This window comes from Panulirus ornatus, chromosome 59 (genome assembly GCF_036320965.1).
Source record: "Panulirus ornatus isolate Po-2019 chromosome 59, ASM3632096v1, whole genome shotgun sequence".
Lineage (NCBI taxonomy): Eukaryota > Metazoa > Arthropoda > Malacostraca > Decapoda > Palinuridae > Panulirus > Panulirus ornatus.
In genome coordinates this window covers 27351918-27366426 of record NC_092282.1, presented here as the reverse complement: position 1 = coordinate 27366426, position 14509 = coordinate 27351918, and the positions used below count along the sequence as shown (strand labels likewise).

Genomic DNA, 14509 nt, shown 5'->3' with positions numbered 1-14509 from the left:
TACTCTCCTGCATGGTCAGGCCCTGATCACTCAAAATTTTGTTCATTCCATTCTTTTGTCTTCAATTTGGTCTTCCCCTTCTCCTTGTTCCCTCCACTTCTGACATGTATATCTCATTGTTAACTTTTTCTCACTCATTCTCTTCATATGTCCAAACCATTTCTGCACACCCACCTTGAGTTCTCTTTTTATTATGACACTTCCCTCTTACCCTTTCATTAATTACTCAATCATGCCACCTCACACCACAAATTGTCCTCAAATATTCATTTCCAATGCATCCCCCCCTCCTCTGCACATCGTCATCATAACCAAAGCCTTGCATCCATATGATATTGTCGGGACTATTATACCTTCAAACTTACCCATTTTTGTCCTCTCAGAAGTGTTGCCCCCATCACCTACCTTATGGTTCACTTCTGCTTCCATGGTTCAACTCTCTGCCATATACAGTTCGAGGTGTCTAAAACACTTCACTTGCTCCCGTTTTTCTCCATTCAAACTTGCACCCTGACTAATTGTTCCTCAACCCTGTTAAACCTAATAACCTTCCATTTACTCATGTACTCATAACATCCTTCTTTCACACATTCTTCCAAACTTGAATCACCAATTTCTTCAGTGTCTTACTCGAATCTGCTGCAAGTGCTGTATCATTAGCAAACAACATCTAATTCACTTCCCAGCCCTTCTCATGCTTTACAGATTGCTTCCCCTTTCTCCAAGACTCGTATTTACTTACCTCACCACTTCATCCATAAACAAATTAAGCAGCCAAGGTGACGTCACACACCCCTGCCACAGATTGACGGACTAATAGGGCGAAGGGTGTCTGTTCATGCCGAAAATCCGTTAAATCGAACATAACCTATTTCTGTGCCACATTTAAGTTCACATGCTTTTTTTTTTAACTCCTTTATCACTGTAGGGTTTAGTGTGTGGTATGATAGTTGGGTGGTGGGCACCTGGCAGTGTGGGAACGTTTGTCGGGCAGTGGAAGGCAGGAGTCAGACTAAGATAGAGGTGATGCCACCCCTCTCCTGTGAAAGATACTTCTTTGAAGTAAATGAGGATGGACTACCTGCTTTCATTGCACCTCTTACGTGGTGCAGTGAGTAGGATTCAAACGTACACAGGAAAATCTCAAGTTATTGTTAGGTTGTTCACCTTCCTCAGGAGATTGGACGCACCCAAGGAAATGCCTCAGACATGGGGAACCAGTCTAGACAATGAGGAGATGGAAGCTTTCTACAAAAAAAGGGGAAATTTGGCCCATATCCTGAGTCCACTTCCCCTTGTCTAGTGGACATGCCAAAGCAGCGATAAAGGCAGCCAAATGGGTGTTGAGGGGCAACACAGGTGTTGGAGGTATCTGCAGGGAGGGGGATAAGTCACACAACTGGCGACAGGAAGATAGTTGCAAGATGGTGTCCTGGTGCCCTGCAACATTATCAGATAAACCGGTGATGGAGAACTGCCTTGCGAAACAGGGAGCAGGCCATAGCAGAGAGCCAGGCTCGTGTGCAGGGCGGCCCGGCAGGTAACGCCGCTACACTGCCCCAGCTATCTGCAGGGACCCCTGTCTACATACAGGAAGTTGCTTTGAAGGTGTGGGACAGGTTGGACATGGTAGTGGAGGTGAAGCTGCATAGACAATACGCAGTGAAGCTGAATGGCAGTGGCCATGTGTCTTTGCGAAACTGACATCACCTATGCCCCTGGGTTCGCCAATCCCCATTACACCCATGGGTCAAGGGGAGTACCCACCAGCAGCGGCTTTGCCCCAGTTGTGGCGACACCCAGCCTCAGGCAGTGGCACCCTCACCGTGTGAGACACTGCCTTGTGCGCTTGAGAGATTGTATTTGTGATGCCTTCTATGAAGAGTGAACACATTTGTTATGTCATTTTTGTTATGCTCACAGGTAAAGGAAGTCTATTGTTGCTGAGCAGTGATTTGTGTGTATATTTGCCTTATGCCTTGTTGAATTTCGATTTCATTCTTTTGTGTTTTCTTGTTTTTGGTTTGTTTTTGTTTTTGTTGTAACAAAATGTCATATTTAGTTACCAAAATCTTGTGAGGGGGTGTAGGGTTAAGTGTTTGGTACGATATTTGGGCGGTGGGCATCTGGCAGCGTGGGAATGTTCACTGGGGTGGGTATTTGGAGGCAGGACTCAGACTGAGATAGAGGTGATACCATCCCTTTATTGTGAAAGGATACTTCTTTATGATAAAATGAGGACAGACTACCTTCTTTCATTGAACTTCTTACAATTGCTTGATGTCATCGTGAATTATAAGGATTGCAAAGTTACTTATTGAATTAAGTCACAACTCTGAAATAACAGAAACACTGCATACAACCAGAAAGGTATATTACCAGTACTACCTGCCTGACTGTTGGGAGGGTTAGTGATGGCTGTGTAGCAAACCAGCACTTCAGTATTTGTCAGGTTGCACTCTTTTGACCCAGGTAGCTGTTTTTTGTCTCTGCCTAAACTACACATTGACTATTGGCATTCTGTCCACAAACATACTGTCTCTTTTTGTCACACATAACACTTGACAATACTTAACTCACGCTGTTCTTCCTTCATAACTGGATTTTCTTGCGGTGAGTAGTGTACGCTAGCCCAGCCTTTTGGCAAAATGGTAGTTTTAATAGGTAGTACCATTAGGTAGAAGCAGTGGTTAGGAACTTTAGGCAGGAACATTAAGTAAAAGTAATCAGGAGGAACATTGGGTTGGAGCCTCTGCAAACACTGCACTAGAGTTGCCCTCTGCCAGTGGCCTGTTGAGGGTGAGGCATTAAAGCCAAGAAGCAGCTCTGGAGTTCAGTAGTTATGGAGACTGTTGCTGTGGCCACCCCCTTAAGGGAGTTCCAATGGGGAGCAGGCATCAAAGATATAGATAGATAGATAGACAAAAAGATATATGTATTGAGCAAAAGGCGAAAGAGATAGATAGACAGATAGATATATGTATTGAGCAAAAGGCGGAAGTTCTTTTCTTACACATGTTCATTAAACAGTCTGGGGTAAATCTCTGTATCACCTGTTTGTGGGTTTTTTCTAAAACCCTTATTTTCTTACAGGTGACAATAGGGAGCCTGTATATTAGGTCTCCATAGGAGTTGTCAACGTTTCGCTCTACATCCATGAGAGCTCCTTCAGGAAAAAGTCTGGTTGAGAGTTGAGCAAGACTTATCTTGGTGATGTGGACATGCAAGTAACGGCCTGGTGAATGCGGCTGATAAAAGAAGTCACAGCCTTAGGGATATGGCTGGTATGTCCTTTTGTGGATTGGGTAACACAGATAACCCACTCATGTGCTGATGTATGATTGATTGATTGATTGAGAAGAAATGGTGTGAATTATGTTGGCTGCTGAGTCAAATGTTGATTGTATGTTCAGTGTCATATATAAGAAGAGCTCCTTTGATGTGAAGAAATGTAACATCAGTTTGCTGAAGGAGTTGTTTGAGCAATCATGTGTTTTCTCATTAGGATGGGAATGTTCTGGTTTTCTCTTCCGCCATTTGAGAAGAGCAGGTTGAAGAAGGATATTCATAGAGTGAAATGTCGACAACTTTAGGGGAGATATGTTGAAAATGCTCTTTGTAGAGTATTATGAAAATAAGGGCTTTTGAAAAGTCCACAATCATTTGATAAAGAGATTTCTTATCAGACTGTTTAAAGAAGCACACATATGATTGATATAAATAATTTTAGAGAAGGGCTGTATGCAATCATGGAAGTATGTATACTTTTCTCATTCTTATTTGCCTTTTTCTTCATTAGTGAAGTGATGCTAGGAACAGACAAAGACAAGACCTCACTCAGTTACATACATTCCTTAACTCTCATGCATAATGCACTGAAACCACAGACACCTCACACCTTTCTGTGGTTTCCCCCAGCTGCTTCAACTGCCCAGGTTTAATCCATTGACAGCATGTGGTCCCTGTACACCACATCACTCCATTTCACTCTTATCATGTGCATGCCTTTTACCCTTTTGCATGGTAAGGCCCCAAGCCCTCATAATCCTATTCACTCCATCCATCCACCTCCATTTTGGTCTCCCACTGCTCTTTGTCCCCTCCATTGTTTACGTATATGTCCTCATCGTCAACCTCTTTTATTCATTATCTCCATATGTCCAAATCATTTCAGCACGCCCTTGTCAGCTCTGTTAACCATATGCTTCTTATTACACCTTTCTTATCCTATTATCACTTCGTCAGTCAGCCCTCCTCACACATATTGTCTTCAAACATTTAATTTTCAATTCATTTACCCTCTTCCATACACTCTCATTTATAGCACATGTTTTGTATTCATACAATATTATTAGGACTACTGTGCCTTCAATCATACTCATTTTGGCCCTCCCAGAAAGTGACCTTTCCACACATTTGTTAATGCTCCCAGAACCTTTGACCCCTCACCCACTTTATGGCTAGCCTACTTATTTCATTGCCATGTTTACTTCCAGGTATCTAAAATGCTTCATTTCCTCCAAGTTTTCTCCTTTCAGATACCCCCAACTAACCTGTCTCTTTGCACTGATACACCTGATCTTTCTCCTTTCATACACAATCCCAGACATAGATACCAGCTTCCTCATTGTCCCACTTGAATCTGCCATCAGTGCCTTGTTATCAGCAAACGACAACTGACTTACCTACCAGGCCCCTTAACCCCCAAAGACTGCATACCTTCCTGTCTCAAGACATTTTGCATTTACTTTCAACACCACCCCATCCTTAAACAAATTAGCAGCCATAATGATAGCACACACATTTGTGGTGACTCTCCTTCACCTGGAACTGCTTATCTTATTATCTTCTTGTGCACATGCCATATTCTCTTGATGTAAACTCCTCCCCTCTCCTAATGGCTTCCTACCACACCAACTACAAAGCATCTCTCAACTCAGTCATATGATCTCCCCAGATATATAAATGCCTCATACAAATCCTTTCATGTCTCTTAAATATTTCTCGCACAAATTCTACAAAACAAACACCTGAACCACAATATTCCACTACCACTGTTCATGAAACCACAGTAATCTTGCCCAGTCTGATACTCTTCCATGCAACTTACCAAGTAAGCTGGACATACTTTTACTTCTTGAATTTGAATATTTACTTTTTCCTCATTGCCTTTATACTCTGGTACCTCACAATGATCCATACATACATTGAGAATCCTAACAAAGTGATCTACAATGTCTCCTTCTTAAGAAATTCACCAGCAGTACTCTTCACTCCAGCTGCCTTGTCACATCTCATTTTGCACAAGGCTTTCCCCAGACTAGTTTCCTTCATATTTTTGCTTTTTCCCATGCTAGTAAGGAAGTGCCTGGAGCATTCGATGAAATGGTTTTATTTCCTTACATTCACTCTCTTCCTGTCATATGAAGTGCACCCAAATTAGAGCCTCCCTATCCTCAGTGAGACCCTAGAGAAAATAAAAGGTAATAGTAATGATTAGATTTGTCAGATAAACCACTCATGCTTAGGAAAGTCTTTTGCCCAGGATTGTTTTCTGATGATATGCTAGTGAACTTGTGGTCGTAGATAGCCCACATGTAATTTTAAGGTTATCCCTCTCCAGCCTGCTACCAAAATGGCCATGTTTCGTAGCCATGAAAACATTTCTTTAAATTACAGTGAGGGGATTGGGGCCTTAGGCATTCCTTTTACAAATCAATGTGTCCTCAAGTCTGCATTGGGGTAAATGACAAAATTCTGCTGTCCCTTTGTATCATATCCTGAACTAGGTTACCGATGATATGCTAGGGTATTAATGAGATATTGGTTTTTGATGTATTGTTTCCCAGTTCAGGTCCTATATCATGTATAAATCTTTAATTGTGGTTACATGGAGGGGAGTTCCACCCATAGACAAGGAATGAAGAAGTACATAATATGAATTCCACATTTGATGTTTGCTTATTGGCCTACACCAGAGACTAGACTGTTACTGACCTTGTACCTCTTCTTACCCATTCCATAGTTTTAGAAACAGCCTGTTATCCCAGATACAAAACCTCACAGCATAGTAGCAACAGGATGATGCTCTTTACCTCTCCCTCTCTCTTTGGATTTTTTATGCAATGACGAATGAGATGTCTTTTTTACTCCTCTAAGATTTTTCTTGTCAAGAAATACAGTACTGATATGTTATAGATACTTGGGTCACTTAAAACTGTTGAAATTGTATTGATATACAGAGTTTGTTTTGATTATTTGTACTAACTACAATGCTCTATGAACATTATTGTTAGATTTTGTAGTTATAGACTTTCTTAGTGAAACTAAAATTGTACACACTGCACAAAAACAATCCTTAATGATTGACAGGTCTTAGAATGATGACCTCTTAACTTAGAGAGGTCAGCATATCTGTGTAGGAAGCATCCACCTGAAGTGAAGCGTGCTAAGTGGGAATATACCTGATATGCAGATACATTTCCATGTTACACTTTGTTTTATTTACATCCACAAGGGCCCAGAGATCTTGCCATAGTTTACCCTGGCCACTTCACATGCCCTGGTTCAGTCCATTGACAGCATGTTGACCCCAGTATACCACATCATCCCAGTGCACTCTATCCCATGCATGTCTTTCACTCTCCTGCACATACAAGCCTCGATCACTGAAAATCTCTTATCATTCTATCCTTCCATCTCCAGTTTGGTCTCCTTGTTCCCTCCATTTCTGACATCCTCTTTGTTAACCTCTCCTCACTCATTCTTTCCTTATGTACAAATTTTATTAGCACCCCCTTTTCAGCTCATTCAACCACACTCTTTTTATTATCACACTTCACTCTTATCCTTTTATTACTTACTTGTTCAAACCACTTTACATTGTATACTGTCTTCAAACATTTCATTTCCAACACCTCTACCTTCCTCCACACATCCTTATCTTTTGCCCTTGCCTTGCAGTCATGTAACATTGTTGGGACTACTCTACTTTCAGATGTACCCATTTTTGCCCTCCAAATAACCACCGCTTCACCTATTCTTTATTGCTCCGAGACCCCCCTCACCCACCATGTGGCATTGATTAGGGCATTCATTTGCCAGTGCTGTCTCAGATAAATTAAAACAGCTTTTCCTTATATCAAAATTAAGAGATTAATAAACAGCTGCTTCCCTTTGTAAACATACATTAAAACACTTGGCTTTTTAAAGTACTAGTGAATGGAAACACTGTTGTATTCATGTATCTTTCATCAGTTAATGCATCTGAAGTTAAACAAACAACTGACTCGTCAGTCTTCCAGCACTTTTTCTTTCACCTGCTAAGTTTGAGCTAAGTATGGAAGATTTTTTTTTTTATTTAAAACTGTGTTATTTGCTTGCTAAAATGAATAAGGAGTGCTCAGCATCTAGTAATTGTGCCAGTGACTTGAAAAAATTTAGAAAATTATTAGTCTTGACACAAATTTGGATGTATTAATGCAATAGAATATTAGATGAAATTCCTTGGTTGTCGGTGAAATGCTTTATTGTGTCACATTGTACTCTTAAGTGTATTTTAAGTAACACACAGAACACCATATGGGAAATTATGTCCAGAAGTATTCCTTAGGAGTGTATTCTGTTTTAACATTCTGTATTGTAAAGTTGGCTTCATTTAAAGTAGATTGTTAATGTAGCAATTTACAGAAACACATCCCTTGTGTGAAATGCAGAGCTCTTTAAAATTATCTATATTGAAAACTTTACAGTCTCTGTCTCAGAATATAGAAGCCACTACATTCAGTATTTTGTTAATGGTGATTTTTTTTCATGGTCAACATTAATTTTTACAGCTTGAGTCAGCTGGTGGAGCCACCATGTATTGTCCGCAAACTGTGTTGGGTAACGAGTTCATGGCCAACAGATCCTCCGCCTGGTCCCCCGTTATCTCGCCCTAACGTCTCAAAATATGCTCTTATAGGTGTAGAAAATTCTTACACAGATTTTCACATAGACTTCGGGGGTACTTCTGTATGGTATCATGTACTTTGGGTAAGTCTTTCATTTTTCTTTTTATTATGTGTACTTCACCTTCGTACCACTATCATGTCTTTTTTTTTTTTTTATAGAAGATAGTGCATGAAGAATTTTCTTGAACTGTTTTTCCACTGCCCATTAGTTTCATTGTACCCATTAGTTTGATAGGATGGAAAAGAATTTTTATCACATACTGCTTTTCTCCAAAAAAGTGATGGATGCAGAAATTACCTTTAGTGTACATGGCCTCTACTGTCTGAATGCTTCCAAGTATTGAAGACCAACAACAAAACTCTAAACACTTGTTAAAGTATTCTGTATATGGTTCAGACAGTTGCTTTGAAGAGAGCCCCTCCAGTTGAACTCTTTCTCAGTAGTCTTAAAACAGAGTTATTTGTTATACACAAGAGAATGGTATAATGAAGCAAGAAAAAGAGCTGTAGAATAACATATTTTTGTTGCATATTGGTATACGTGAAAAAGAAAAATAGAAAAATAATTTTTGGGTGTCTCTACAGTATTTATGGAAGATTTACTGGTGTTTTGAAGAACTATTACAGTGTTTGAATGCACTAAATGGTGTGACTTTTCTCTTTTTGATGAATTTGTGGTTTTATCAGGGCTTAGTATGAATAGTGTTATTCCCATACAAAAAGTGCCTTTGACTCAGTCCAACAACATCCATTCTCCCAAAGATCACTTAAACATGTTCATAAAGCACTGCTCATAAATTAGCCTCCTCCCTCCCTCAAGCAGCTAAGCTTTGGAATTCTCTTCCCTCTCTTGTCTTTATCTCTTCATATAACCTTTCTTCCTTTAAGAGTCTTATCTACAAACACTTGCAGAGTCCTGATTGATTTCTTGTTTTTCTTTTACTTTTATCTGTCACCCAAGATGGCCTTGATTGGACATATTTTGCCAGTTCCATGTTGGTTACTATAAAAAGAATGGAAATCGAGTAGAACCTTAAAGAATTTCATTTGTTAGGCCCTGACAACATAAATTTCCACATAAAACACTTCTTCCTGGTTGCAGTCAAACACTGACAGATATTTTCAATCTCAAAAATTACATGAAAAATCCTAAAACATTTTGAAATGTCCCTTCTTTGTACCTTTCCTAAAACCCTCCACACATAAAGCTTGCTTACCTCTTATCATCTATACCACTTTGTTTTCATAATCCACACTTTGAAAAGCTGGTCCACAACAGCACCAAGCAAAATAGTCCAGTCTCACACAGCATGATCCTGTCACTCCACTACCATGCTGCTCATAAATCTTACTCAACACATCCTGGATGCCTTCAGGCAAATGTAATTCCCTTCCGCACATTGTGAGTGATATTAGCCATCAAAGAAGCGTTCAAATCTTTTCCCAGACACATCCTCAAAGGGTTCATGCTGCTCTCTTCTCATCATTGATAAAAGGTGGTAGTTCAGAGTCACTCACAAAGGATTCACCCCAAAAATCTTCAAACTCTGTAGTGGTTTCCCCAAGGATCAGTACAGTTTCCATCCCTTCTGTATCTTCTTCAACATGATCCATATATATGTACATTGTAAATCCTAACTAATCAAAACACTCACCTCCTTTCTTAAGAAATTCAGTTGCAGTACCATCCACTCCAGATGCTGTTTCATGAATATTTATATTTTATTTTCAGGGAGAAAAGGTATTTTATTTAATCAAGCCAACGCCTGCCAATCTTGCTTTGTATCAGAGATGGATGAAAGCGAACAACCAATCAGAGATGTTTTTTGGAGATCAGGTAAATGCATATTATTATTTTCAGTGTCAGGTGATAGTCATGGTTCAGCAGACTTAGTTTTATCCAGCATATTGTTTGTCATTTGCTTTTATAAGCTTTTATCAAGTGTTAGTTGACATATTGCTCTACACTTTAATCATCTGTACTAGAATGAATTAAGTAATGCAGTTCCTAAATAAACACTGTGATGTATGGTATTCCTGTTACTATCATTCTTATGTGAAAATTAAGACATTTGATATTTTGAAGCTTTGTTAAAAAATATCTTGGTGTTTTATTTACATTTTTCATACTGTTGAAAAATATTACATTGCTTTATTTACATTTTTATATTAAATGGATTCCATGTAAACTGATTACGATTGTAACGATTGAATTTTGAAGAATTGCTGGATTCTCATGGATTCAGAATCTAACTTGAAGGAAGTGGACTAACCTACAAAGTTGATAGGGAAGGTATAGAATAGCTGATTTAGAAGTAAAATGGTCATGCTAACAGTACCTCATGAGAAGCTGCAGATCTAACCCATGAAGAAATGAACAACTATTACTATGCATCAAGATGATTTAGTATGTTTGTTTTCACCCAAAAGGATGTAGGAAAAGGTAAATGTAAGTTCAGTCATCCAAAAATTTGCAGACATATGCACTGATGAAGAATGGTTACAAGGAGGGAAGCAAACAGAATATGAAATAGGTGAAACAGAACGTGGAGAGCAGAGGAAAATGAAAGTAGACAATTGGAGTCAGAAAATACTATAAGAATGATGGAAGCAAAATATTGAGAAATACAGAAAGTGAGTCAATTGAAATATTAAATAAGTATCCTTATGGGAGTAGCAATAGTACCATAAAACCAAACTTTTTGAGCAAAGGTGGTAAGGAAATGTTAAGGAACCCAGCAAACCTAAACTTTTCTGACAAGGAAATAGAATGAATGAAGAACAGATACTGATAATAGGGGAAGAAAGATGAATAAATAAGAAGGATATTAGATGTGAATGTTATAAGCTTTATGCCAGAAATCAAAACTAAGAGCCACTTGATGAGTTTACAAGTGAAGATGATATATTAGTTATAAGTCCAACAGATACTTTATTGGATGAGAGAATTCAGAATGATGTAACTAGAATGCTATGAGATCTTTGACTCTTAATGTTAAAAGACCTTCTGAGCAGACAGACATGAAGGTGAAGAGTGTGGTGTACCAATTTATGTAAACACTAAGTTAGAAAGAAATTAGTTACAGAAAATTAGGGATGAAAAATGTGATTCAGTAGCAGTAAACACTCCATTCTATTATACTTAGTCGCTGTCTCCCACGTTAGCGAGTTAGCGCAAGGAAACAGACGAAAGAGTGGCCCACCCCACCCACATACACGTGTATACATGAACACCCACACACACATATATACGTACCAATACATTTCAATGTATAAATACATATACATACACTGACATATACATATATACACCTGTACACATCCACACTTGCTGCCTTCATCCATTCCCATTGCTACCCTGCCACACACGAAATGGCACCCCCTCCCCCTGTGCACGCACAAGGTAGTGCTAGGGGAAAAAAAAAAAAAGGGCCGCTTTCGTTCACAGTTAGTCTCAAGCTGTCATGTGTAATGCACCGAAACTGCAGCTCCCTTCCCACATCCAGGCCACACAAAGCTTTCCATGGTTTACCCCAAATGCTTCACATGCCCTGGTTCAGTCTATTGACAGCATGTGGACCCGGGTATACCAGATCGTTCCAATTCACTCTATTCCTTGCTTGCCTTTCATCCTCCTGTATGTTCAGGCCCCGATCGCTCAAAAACTTTTTCACTCCATCCTTCCACCTCCAGTTTGGTCTCCCACTTCTCCTCATTCCCTCCACCTCTGACACATATATCCTCTTTGTCAATCTTTCCTCACTCATTCTCTCCATGTGACCAAACCATTTCAATACACCCCTTCTGGTCTCTCAACCAAATTCTTTTTATTACCACACATCTCCTTACCCTTTCATTACTTACACGATCAAACCACCTCATACCAATATCTCTCTTACCCTTTCATCACTGACACGATCAAACCACCTCACACCACATATTGTCTTCAAACATCTTATTTCCAACACATCCACCCTCCTCCACACAACTCTATCTATAGCCCATGCCTCGCAGCCACATAACATTGTTGGAACCACTATTCCTTCAGACATGCCCATTTTTGCTCTCCGAGATATGTTCTCGCCTTCCACACATTCTTCAACACTCCCAGAACCTTCGCCCCCTCCCCCACCCTGTGACTCACTTCCGCTTCTATGGTTCCATCCGCTGCTAAACTCACTCCCAGATATCTAAAACTCTTCACTTCCTCCAGTTTTTCTCCATTCAAACTTACCTCCCAATTTACTTGTCCCTCAACCCTACTGAACCTAATAACCTTTCTCTTATTCACATTGTCCCTCAACCCTACTGAACCTAGTAACCTTTCTCTTATTCACATTTACTCCAGCTTTCTTCTTTCATATACTTTACCAAACTCAGTCACCAACTTATGCAGTTTCTCACCCAAATCAGCCACCAGCGCTGTATCATTAGCGAACAACAACTGACTCACTTCCCAACCCAAAGCCTCTCATCCACAAGAGACTGCATACTTGCCCAAAACTCTTGCATCCATCTCCCTAACAACCCCATCCATTAACAAACATAGCAGCCATAAGCACTGTTTACATAGCTTGAACTCTTCAGTCTTGAGAGTCATAGAGAAAGATGCATTATGATATATGCCTGACAACTAATAGAAGGTACTAAGAGTAACAGTTTAAACAGAGTAACTCAGTAGGGTAGTCACAAAATCATCACAGCAAAAGAAATACCTGGGAATGTGTGGACGTGTATGTATATGCATGTGTATGTGGATGGGTTGGGCTACTCTTTCGTCTGTTTCCTTGTGCTACCTCGCTAACACAGGAGACAGCGACGAAGTATAATAAATAAATAGATATAAATAAAAAGGATGAGGGATAGTTTTGACTAGGCTTGGAAATGATTAATGGTTGTTAATTATTATAATTATGAAGGATGGTATACCAGTTATATATATTATTAGATCTTTTATTTACCTGGCCAGGTTGATACTTGCTATCGATGTGTGGTACGGGCAGGTGAAACTCTATTCATCCCCACTGGTTGGATCCATGCAGTTCTCACACCCACTGATACACTGGTGTTTGGTGGGAACTTTCTTCATTCTCACAATATTGATCTTCAGCTTCAGTAAGTACATACTGTGAAATATGTTTCAGTATTTTATGAAAGTTCAGCAGTGTTTATAATATGTCATTTGCATTGGTTGCATAAAGCCAAAGTTTGGCAGTATTTTATTTAATTTATTATACTTTGTCACTGTCTCCCACGTTAGCAAGGTAGCGCATGGAAACAGATGAAAGAATGGCTCAACCCACCCATATACACATTTATATACATAAATGCCCACACGTGCACATATACATACCGATACATTTCAATGTACACATACAGATACATACACAGACATATACATATATACACATATTTTTTTTTTTTTTTTTATACCTCGTCGCTGTCTCCCGCGGTTGCGAGGTAGCGCAAGGAAACAGACGAAAGAAATGGCCCAACCCCCCCATACACATGTACATACACACGTCCACACACGCAAATATACATACCTACACAGCTTTCCATGGTTTACCCCGGACGCTTCACATGCCTTGATTCAATCCACCGACAGCACGTCAACCCCTGAATACCACATCGCTCCAATTCACTCTATTCCTTGCTCTCCTTTCACCCTCCTGCATGTTCAGGCCCCGATCACACAAAATCCTTTTCACTCCATCTTTCCACCTCCAATTTGGTCTCCCTCTTCTCCTCGTTCCCTCCACCTCCGACACATATATCCTCTTGGTCAATCTTTCCTCACTCATTCTCTCCATGTGCCCAAACCATTTCAAAAACACCCTCTTCTGCTCTCTCAACCACGCTCTTTTTATTTCCACACATCTCTCTTACCCTTACGTTACTTACTCGATCAAACCACCTCACACCACACATTGTCCTCAAACATCTCATTTCCAGCACATCCATCCTCCTGCGCACAACTCTATCCATAGCCCATGCCTCGCAACCATACAACATTGTTGGAACCACTATTCCTTCAAACATACCCATTTTTGCTTTCCGAGATAATGTTCTCGACTTCCACACATTTTTCAAGGCTCCCAAAATTTTCGCCCCCTCCCCCACCCTATGATCCACTTCCGCTTCCATGGTTCCATCCGCTGACAGATCCACTCCCAGATATCTAAAACACTTCACTTCCTCCAGTTTTTCTCCATTCAAACTCACCTCCCAATTGACTTGACCCTCAACCCTACTGTACCTAATAACCTTGCTCTTATTCACATATATATACACATATATATTATTTATTTTTTATATATATATATTCATACATGCTGCCTTCATCCATTTCCGCTGCCACGCTGCCACAAATGAAATGGCGCCCTCCTCCCCCCGTGTGAGCGTGAGGTAGTGCTAGGAAGAGACAACAAATGCCACTTTCATTCACACTCAGTCTCTAGCTGTCATGTGTGATGCACTGAAACCACAGCTCCCTTTCCACATCCAGGCCCCACAAAACTTTCCATGGTTTACCCCAGACGCTTTACATGCCCTGG

General features: G+C 40.0%; 1 protein-coding gene across 1 annotated transcript in view; it reads left to right on the top strand.

The window, feature by feature from the left end:
- The window catches only part of LOC139767311 (histone lysine demethylase PHF8-like), a 130308-nt gene that overhangs the window by 36011 nt on the left and 79788 nt on the right, over positions 1-14509 (top strand). The window contains exons 6-8 of the mRNA XM_071696581.1: positions 7836-8034; positions 9685-9789; positions 12922-13067. Of these exons, the coding sequence (XP_071552682.1) occupies positions 7836-8034; positions 9685-9789; positions 12922-13067 (450 nt within the window). The remainder of the gene's footprint in view (positions 1-7835; positions 8035-9684; positions 9790-12921; positions 13068-14509) is intronic.